At 40.4% G+C, this 10,441-nt stretch overlaps 1 protein-coding gene across 1 annotated transcript; it reads right to left on the bottom strand.

The window, feature by feature from the left end:
* Positions 1-1,724: 1,724 nt before the first annotated feature.
* LOC118415471 (kelch repeat and BTB domain-containing protein 8-like) lies at positions 1,725-10,190 on the bottom strand. Its single transcript, XM_035820125.1, has 6 exons — positions 10,060-10,190; positions 9,176-9,369; positions 4,304-4,551; positions 3,679-3,818; positions 3,358-3,567; positions 1,725-3,144 (listed from the first exon to the last, which is right to left on the bottom strand). Exons 1-6 carry the CDS (start codon positions 10,188-10,190, stop codon positions 2,283-2,285), a joined length of 1,785 nt encoding a protein of 594 aa, XP_035676018.1. The 3' UTR covers positions 1,725-2,282.
* Between the last annotated feature and the right edge of the window lie 251 nt (positions 10,191-10,441).

Consider the following 10,441-nt stretch of genomic DNA (forward strand, 5'->3'; position numbering starts at 1 on the left):
CATATACCCAGAATACGATGTTGATGATGATGATTAACCCAAGGGTCAAAGTGTGTGTTGACAGACACTGATAATCCAAATAATGTGGCAGTTAGAATGCTTACACCTTTCCTAGAGATGGAAGAATGACTACCATAAGATGTAAATCACTGACAAAGATATATGTACCACTTGCAAGGTTTTGTTTTACGTGCCGTTCTACCAAATTCCGTCAATACTTCTTAAAATTCACCGACAAAAAGGAAACAATTCTCCTTCTAATATCACAAAACCCACACATAATAGAAAAGGTGGCATCTTTCGTCTTCCACTGTCTTTGAAAAAGGACTTGAACCCAATAACCCAAGGATCTAGAGCTTTCAATAGTTTTAGACAAGACTAGACACCTGTGATATTGTTTTTACATTGTTGTAACCTCCCATGTTTCCTGTAAATAGCCCACAGGCAAGAATATGCAATAAACTTTATTTATTATCAGCTTTGGTAGTAAAAAATATGCCCCATGCCTGTAATGTTTCTTCTCGATTTAGTATGCGGGCACGTGTCTGTATGTGAATACATCCAATTCCAATCAGATGTTGGGCCTGCTGATAGCTTGTATAAGAACCAATATTACACCAGTTTGTATCTTTCTTTTAAAACATGATTCAACTTTGTCATGATTCTACTTGGCACGTCTTTGCATTTCAATGTTTTTGAAAATAGATGTTTCACAATACATGTGATAATGTAGTGCGCCGGTAAAGGTTACACATCCAGGTAATAAGAAACACCCCAAATCAGATACTCATGCAGCTGGATATTATTTTGGAAACGTCAGACGTCACAACGTTAGCATCCACTAGTAAATGTTATAATTCGGAGAACATGATTGGATTGTCCACGTAAAAAATATCCTAAATTACCAAGGCTTTGGACACATATGGCTGAACCCGAGATCATACCACATAGATACAATCAACACTCAGTTACGACAACGTTTACAAGATATATACGTGCAAAATTGGCATTCCTCTATTCGAACCAATTCTAAACTCTCCTCTCTTTCTACATTGAATAAGCACTACAAGCAAGAAAATTACATTTCAACCATAAAGAGCCTTGACATTCGTAGGGCAATCACACAACTCAGAATTAGCTGTCACAAATTAAATATAGAAACCGGGAGATTAAAAAAAATCCCTATCGACCAGAGGGTTTGTCCATTCTGTCCAGAGTTAATTGAAGACGAATATCACTTTATGATCGTATGTCCCAAATATTCTGAAATACGCAATTCTCTATACAGAAGGTTGTCATTTTATACACAAGGATTTATCTCAATGGACCTGAAGTGTAAATTTAAATACATCATGACATGTGACAATCCCTGCATGGCAGATATAGGAAAATATATCAAAGAAGGTTTGGATATTCGAAACTCCTCAACTGATTGTAAAAGCTTCCAATGATTGTAAGAAGCTCATCCCATACTACAACTCCTGTATTAGTTAGTTAAGCTATAGAACTGTAGTTATGTAGATGCCATACTTTGTACCTCGTACAATTGTTGTGCAATAAAGTTATATATTTATAATGTAGTGATTTTTCTGTGCTAAGAAGGCCTTCAACTTTGAGAAAATTCCAAAAAAGTGTTTCATAAAAGTTATGATGACACGATTAGTTCATGTCCCCTTCAAAGTAAAAATGTTCGTCAGACAGAATAGAACAAAATAACGACTATCTTTCCAGCAGTAAATATTTATTGTTAAAAATGATACAAAAAGCATTATTCTGGAATTATACATTATATCTGCGATGCATGTCTATAATCTGATGTGCCTAACTTTACAAATGGCTTAAAACAAACAAACGTTAACAGTAAATAACACACCTGTGACGCAATAAACCTAAACATTTTGTACAACGGTAATGGCATCACAGAAAAAAAAATATATGGAAAATGCCATTAGAATCACATAGGAATTAATGTAATGGTAAATGAATATCGCCTCAGTCTGCTACCATCCTATAGTTTGCTGGAACTACCCCCTCCCCCAATCGCCCCAACCAAATACAACGAGGGGAAATTAACTAAGATTTTAGCCAGTGTATTTATTTCTGCTGTTAGATTTAAGACCAATACAAAGATGGAAACATGTCTATAAATCTACCACTACAATATAAATCCCATAGTTGAGACTTTCAGCAAAACCCGTGATCTGAACAAAATGTTATCGATCTGCCCTGCCGGGCACTCTATACATCCTTTACCTAACGACAAAAGCGTCAGGACTTATGTTTTATGCCCCCCTAAGATATGGTAGGTATATACGTGCCACAGGGCAATGAGAACCATACATAAAATACTCCGTATTAGGCAGGGTTGCCCTCATGTCTGTCCAGGTATCAGCAGACCTGTCATACACATATACTAGATTGATGAATCCTTCTTGGGAGTCACTACAGCAGGTTAAGAAGATGTGCAGTTGGTTCCCCATTGCGAAGAGACTGGGAACATTATCAATATCAAAGTTTCCTGGATTCAGCCAGCCTTGCAGTGTCTGCCAGCAGTCTAACTCTGTGTCGTACACCATGGTCTGAGTTAAGTTCATGTCTGTGCAGAAAATCTCTGTTCCAATGGCAACGGCAGTACAGACTTCAGGAATGTACCCTGGTGAGGTCCGCTTGCTCCAACGGTCCTGGCCCGGGTCGTAGCGATGCAGTTCCGAGCTCGTGAGGAAATAAAGGAATGAGCCACAGGACAATGCTACATAGTAGTCGTAGTATTCAGTAATGTCAATTTGCTGTGAACACTCCTGCCACTGGTCCATGCCCTGGTTGTACTTTATCATCCTTATATCGCCTTCGGATACATCAACAAAAAGACAGCATAAAATCCCATTAACTCCAATAAGGTACTTTCTGTTGTATCTCGAATATTCCATAGATACTGAGGACATACCAGCATCTTCCCACACATTTCCCGCATGGTTGTACTTAAACATGGACAACTTATTGTTACTCTCTTGCACACGAGTCAGGACGTAGATGTTGTTATCGCTGGTGACTGTCATGGCTGTGGAACTTGGAAGGTCTTCATTCCTGTAACTACAGCTGATGTACTTCCTTTCCAGGGGGTTCATGAAGATGACGTCATTGGCACTAGAGAGGAAAAAGTATATCAGAAACTGTCAATAAAACTGGACTGGAAACTCATAACTCTCTTTAGGGATGAGGCTAGATCACAACTTGCACTGTTCTTTCAAATTCTGTAGTCTCTTCATTTATTACATGCAGGCCCTTAAACTGTGGAATGGTAGTGTACAAGGATTTTTTTCAGTTAAAAAAAAATCAAACAAATAAATATATACCGACCCACTGGCCTGATTGGGCAGCAGGGCCATTTCCGTGAACATCCCAAGCCTCGGTTTCAGATCGGGGTTTCCTTTCTGTACCACATTACTGATGACCTCAGAACTCCCAGGATCCTCCCTGACCAGAGGGTGTTCCAAGATAGCTGCAGTGTCGCCTAAGGTCAGCAGGTTGAAGCGGATGTGAGGGAGCATGCTGGGCAGGTTGGGCAGTCTGTAGGAACAAGGTAGTTGTGTGTTCAGCTGATTTCTTGGTATCAAAGCAGCTCCTTACTTTTTTTACTCAGTTTGTCTTGATATGCACCAATAGAGAATTAACACAAACCTGTTCTCTCTGCTGTGCTGCACCCATCTCACCACAGCCTCCCACACTACTGTCTCCTCTTTAACATCCAGCTCATCATGGCTGATGATCTCAGTCAGCTGATTCACAGTCAGGCTGCAAAACTCGATGGTAAAGGAAAACTGTGGATGCAGATTACATGTACATGTACCAAGGCACTGCGGAAAAGCGTGTCTTTATATTGTGCTTTCATGCAATATGTATATGAATATGTCATATATTAATATAATATGGTCTTTTTCAAAACGACCAGCACTTTTTTTCTATCTGTATCCACGTCGCCGGTATAACTACCGATCGGTGTAACACACTCCCTTAGCCCGGGACCTCAACTTTATAGGGGTTGCTTCATGTAGATGTACTGTCACACCTAACCTTTAAACCAAAAATGCTTAAAAGATTTAGTTTAAATGCGCCCTTTCCCCATAATATTTGATATGATGGGTTCATTTTATTCAAAATATTGCATACTTCATTGAAGGGTACATTTCCTTTCCCATATCATATAGTTTCTAAAGTTCTTTGAACCATATTGCAGTGTATGCAACATAGATGCATAATTGAATTGCTATTTTGGACACTGGCCTTACACAATATGAAGACTAACCTCAGTAAATTGGCTCGCAATCCCCAGCAGACAAGCTTTACGGACAATGTCTACAGAGTAGACATCAGCAAACTTGTACAGGTCCACACAGGTGGAGCGCTCCACGTTCATGGCCATGTAGTTGCTGCAGGTGTCTCTCACATAGTCCAATTGGAGGAGGTCGGCTGCCTGGTACAAGGGCTGCACTTTGTCCAGGGACACATGGAGGGTTCCTGAGTAAATATAACTCAGGATCTCCCCAAACATGCCTGCATCCAAACCATGTAAACAATATAACATAACAATGTTCAAACATTTACCACATATAACAATCTCATTATCAGGGTATTATATACAGCAGGGAAATATATCAGTATCACAGCTTCTTTGATTTAGGACCAAATTCACATCCCATTCTCCAATTTAATCTACAACAGCTATTTGCGTATTTAGTTATATGTTCCTGATAACTAAGCGCAACTGAATTTTCAACGACCCCATACCTTCGCCAAATGATTTGATCTTTTACAACTGCTTATCAATTGTGTTTGTCATTAATTATGCAAATAAGGCTCTCATTTGCATAAATTATATAACTTGATCATCTCCTTCACTAATTAAGAGACGTGCGCAATATATGTTAAGAAAGGAGGCTTATGTCACATTTTCTGATAATTTATGCAAATGAGGATCTCATTTGCATAATTGATGTTCAATGATGTTCACCCGTACATAGCTTCCAAATGCTACAAGGAAGAAGTTCCCGTCATTTACCACAATGACATTATAGCATTTTCTCATTAATTATGCAAATTAGGTAATTATTTTGCATAATATGTATCTATCAATATTCTTCTGTTTCTCAGTTACAAATGTCACATGTTGCAATGGACCTATAATGGAACTGGGCGTGTTTACACGATTTCCTCATTAATTATGCAAATTAGATACCAATTTGCATAATCATTATGTCATTATATGAAGCATCACTTAAGCTATCTACATACCAAAAATCATAACAATCCGTTAACCCCTTCTTGAGTTATTCCCTTTCAAAGTCTGACACTAAACCTGCCCTGCAGTTCCAAAACAAGCCGCTAGGGGGCCCAATCCTATACCACTTACTCTCTGCATCAAGACCTGTCTACCACTTAATAATTATAGCCACAGCATGTTCAGAACTCGAGATATCCAACCCGAAAGTTCTGCTGCAGTACCATAGCAAGCCGCTAGGAGGCCCAAAATCTAATCATTTCTAGGTCTCATCAATACCTACCCACATACCAAATATCAATACAATCCATTCATGCGTTCTTGAGTTATGGTGTTTTCCTACAAACATACACACACACACACACAAACGCTACCCAAAATATAACCTTCTTGGCGAAGGTAATTAAGGAATACATACTCATAAGGTCGCAGCCCACAGTATTTATCCGCGCCCCCCGTGGTCTATTACGTAGGGGTTAAAAAGTAGTGCGTCCGAAATCTGGACTCGCCTGTAAACACCGTAACGTGAAATACAGCGGGGGATGAGCTTTGATATATGGTAGTATAAGGAGTCGACTTTCAGGTGATATGAGTAAGGTTTTGATGTTTGTCCATTTGGTGTATAAATGCGCGTGACCTTTACAGCTGACTGCCTGGGTGAGTCGGCTGCAGTTCCGTATGGCCCCGCATGGCCCTATTTAAAAGTGGGCTTCATAATAAAAAAAAACGACAACTTTTTTTGCTTTTCAGTCATTTTGTAGATTCAACCCTCAACTTCAACATACTACTTGAAAACTGCACCCTACTATGATTTTATCGGCATTGATGTGAGTCACCTTGCGGTCCTTAACTATAGAAATCCCCATAGGCGAAAAACTGTGTTCTGCTACCATAACAATTTTGGCTCGCAAAGTTGACCTTTAACACCTAAATACAAAAAAAAAGGTCAGTAAGTGGGGAGGGGGGTATAACGGGGGATATGTCTAACATTTGCGTTTACAATTGATTTGGCCTGTTTTAGATGTACTCTGTGATACGTAGCATTTCCAAAAGTTACGTGGTTCACTCTATTCTAACCAAACGTTAGCCTCTACCAGGTTTCGTGGATCGGTGATCTAATTGTAGAAATTGGACAAATAGAGTCTATAGTACGCTAGGGGAGTTAGCCGGCCAGAAGAGTACGTTTCCTCACCACGATGTGAGGATAATGATTCTACCGATCCACGGAGCCTGGTAGAGGCTAACCAAACAAAACGCCAACCATACTTGTATAACAACAGTCTTCTGACGACTTTCCGCCATGTCACTTGTAAACATGGCCCTGAAGTAGGGGCTGGCCGCGGACAGAACAAGCCGATGGCAGGGAAACCGCCGGCCCTCGACTTCAAGGACGACATCCTGCAGTACCCCAGCCTTCTGTAAGTCGCCTACAGTTCCTAGAAACCCGTACAGATAGCTCTCGTCTTGGTAGGAACGAGGACGAACTGTGCTGGCGTGGGGTTCTTGGTGTGCGGCAGCCATGTTGATGATGTGACATGACCCGAGGGTCAAAGGGTAGGTAGACAAGTTCTGATTACCCACAAATTGTAGCGGTAAGATTAATATCATTATCTGTCGAGATTTGATTTGATTTGATTTATTCGGCTGTATGATAAATACAGCCAGGGCTACCCAACTAGCCGCAGGCTATTATCAAGGGCTGCCCTGGTAACAATGCTGGTCTCATTACACAATTAGATCGTCCCATATATTGAATTCAATGCTTTAACACACAACTTCAATGTCCGCAAATCCAATTAAAACACGGCATATATGGAGATTTTTTGCTGTCTATTGTAAGCACACACGTTTGTCACGCAAAAAAAAATCAACAAAATCTAGCCCACATAACAATTTCTATCACATTTCAAAATGCACCTAGCCGCTATCCGCTAGAGGTCGTCTTCACTACCCAGAGCCTGACCGAAGCACTCAGGACAATTAAACGTAAACGTCCGAGGATCGATCGGGTCACGATACTTTCATGCATGATCGAGCCAGTAATACACAAGCTTTCATCTAAATTCCTTTTCATATCAGTTATGGTTTATTAATGGGAATTTATGGTCCACCTAAAACCACGCTTTGCGGGCCAGATAATTTTTTCGCTCGGTTTCCTTTAGCTACATACTCGGAGTAATACAGGAATGGGACCAGATGGAGGGATGCCGGAACTTATACTGCAATTTATGTTGATGTGTCGTTAACTAAAGTATAGGTTTTGTATTGAAAATAAACCTCACAAGACGGCAGTTTTACGACTGCCTGGCATGTTGGCAGTATCGTCCGGGTGTGAATCTATGTAACATTGTGAAATAATAAAATGTTAGAACTGTTTGAATACTCCTTTGTAAGCATGATGCTAAACATTACTGATTTTGAAATATGGAGGCGGTGGTCGTTTTATGACCCTGTAGGTTTGAAACTACAACTACTTGCTGTTTAGCTTATAACAGAATCAATTAATTTTTTTTATGTGGTATAACTTAGAGGCATGAGCATGAAACTGTCACGCAGTTTAACGTGTTGACTTGATAATAAAATATTGTATTCCTTTTGCATCAAAACGGCTTTTGTGACCTTTTATCCGGATTACAATCAACATGAATACATTGTTGCATAAAAAAAAAGATTTTTCGCGTGTCAAAAGCACGACACGAAATTAAATCCAACATGTTGATATAAGATGTATCACGATAGAATGATAATGTTTCATCTAGGGACTCTTTCAAAGTACAATAAGCTATCAGACAGAAAGAGCAATGGAACAAAGGATGACAAATTCCAGCAAATATTTATTGTTAAAAAAATTAAGAAAGGTAAACTACTTTCATTTTCTTGTAACTTTGCATTTGGCTTTGTAAGAAAATGTTGACAAGTTACATTACCTTTAAACGATCAGCACGTACAATTTGATAGCACAAAGGCATGTGTCAAATATACCAGTAGAATCACACGTAGTTAACATTTTCAAACAAAAGACATTAATCAAGTTTTATGTACAAAGGTGTTCCTTTATATCACAAAGAACAAATCATTTCTGCAAATTTTCTCTAAGGTATAGACACTAGCACAAATGTTTCCATTATAGGTGCAAAAAGGATCAAGACAGAAAGCTGTTGTACAGTCGTACCTTGTACTCCCTGTGTCTTTACATGCATATTAGCACTGCAAAGCGTAAGAGTAAGACGTGATGTGTTTTTGCGCCCCCTTAAGATACGGCAGGTACATGCGTACCACAGGGCACATGGGACCTGGTGCATAATACGCCTTATTCGGTAGAATGGCCTTCAAGTCTCTCCAGGCATCAGCAGACCTGTCATACACATAAACGAGGTAGTTGCGCGGCCCTTGTTTGCCATAGACTTGCAACAAAATGTGCAGCTGATTCTCCAGTGCGAAAAGACTGGGAAGATGACTGACACTAAGGTTTCTTGGGTTTGGCCAGGCTTGCAGTTTCTGCCAGCAGTCTGACTCCGTGTCGTACACCATAGTCTGAGTGAAGTGAAAATCTGTGCAGAAAATCTCTGTTCCTATGGCAACAGCTGTGAAATTTGAGTAACGAGCTATTCGGTGGGGCGCGACCACACCAACAGTCCTGGCTTGGGTCGAAGCGATGCATTAGTGACGGCAAGATGAAATAGAGATGAGGACCACAGGACAATACCAGGTTGTCATCTACTGCTCTTTCAACATGCAACTGTGAACACTCCTGCCACTGGTCCTCGGGTCGATTGTACTTTCTTATCCGCACCAATCCTCTGCCTTCTCCGCGCTCAGTTGTAACGTAATATAAAATCCGTTCAACTTCAACAAGGAATTCTGAGCTTTCTCCGGGGAAAACAGATACCGAGGACATACCAGCATGTTCCCACACATTCTCGGCATGGTTGTACTTAAACAATATCAACTGATCGAAATCGCCCGTATCATTTTCCAGCTTGTAAATATCGTTATCAGTGGTGACTGCCATGGCCGTGGTATCGGGAAGATAGTCATAACTGCACGTGATGTACGTACCTTCCCGAGGGTTCATGTACAGCAGGTCATCTGAACTGGATTAAATACATAACAGACAGTCGATGAAACAGATTAAGATACGTATCACAACATGCACTAATAACATCCATCAATTCACGTTTTGTGGACTCAGGGAAAGTTTCTTATGAAGTATAAGTCTGAAATAAATGCAGAGTTTGGCTACATAACTGGCAATGTGACAATGAGTATTACAAGAAAACGAAGTATGGAACAACATTTTGCTAAGACTGTTCCAGGCATAGAAATTCAAGCGTACATTAGTACTATTATTACTCTATCTCTATTACTAAAACAAAAACTTTAAGCAGTTCTTTTTACAGTTAAAAATAGAGATTCACTATACGCATAAATGGCCCGCAAAGTTGACCTTCAACCCCTAACACAATAAAACATCACAATAAGTGAGTGGGAAGGGCTGCATTGGGACGGAGGATACATCAAGGGAACGTTGAACAGTTTGGGTTCGGTAAACAATGGATGCCCTTCCTTTTACATGTTATCTTTAATGGCTATCACACATAGTTTTAAAATTCCCAGTGTTTCACACGTCACGCCAACCATACCTGTAAAACAACCGTCTTCTGACGACTTTCCGCCATGTCACTTGTAAACATGGCCCTGAAGTAGGGGCTGGCCGCGGACAGAACAAGCCGATGGCAAGGAAACCGCCGGCCCTCGACTTCAAGGACGACATCCTGCAGTACCCCAGCCTTCTGTAAGTCGTCCACAGCTCCAAGAAACCCGCGCAGATAGCTCTCGTCTTGGTAGGAACGTGGACGAACTGCACGCGCGCTGGCGTGGGGTTCTGCGGCAGCCATGTTGGTGATGATGGCATGACCCCAGGGTCAAAAGGTAATAAGTCATTCACTGATTACCCTGATATTGTAGCAGTCTGTCTTTTTCTCTCTCGAAGGAAGGGTTTGATTTTGATTTTATTTACTCGGCCGTGGAATCAGGAGAAATACAGTCAGGGCTACCCAAAGAAAGGTTAATACTATAAGATGTTGATTTGTGACTTATTTTGATTGATGTTACAATTTTAAGACCATATATCCGTGCACAAAATAAAGCGCCTACCAACAAACC

This window comes from Branchiostoma floridae, chromosome 5 (genome assembly GCF_000003815.2).
Source record: "Branchiostoma floridae strain S238N-H82 chromosome 5, Bfl_VNyyK, whole genome shotgun sequence".
Taxonomy (NCBI): Eukaryota; Metazoa; Chordata; class Leptocardii; order Amphioxiformes; family Branchiostomatidae; genus Branchiostoma; species Branchiostoma floridae.

Bases quoted from the DNA above. Each gene is read 5' to 3' on its own strand.
- LOC118415471 (XM_035820125.1), bottom strand. From the start codon at position 10,190: ATGCCATCATCACCAACATGGCTGCCGCAGAACCCCACGCCAGCGCGC. The intron at 3,819-4,303 runs GTTAGTCTTCAT...CTGCATCCACAG, and splicing joins TTGCGAGCCAATTTACTGAG to TTTTCCTTTACCATCGAGTT. The intron at 3,568-3,678 runs GTTTGTGTTAAT...TTGTTCCTACAG, and splicing joins CAGCACAGCAGAGAGAACAG to ACTGCCCAACCTGCCCAGCA.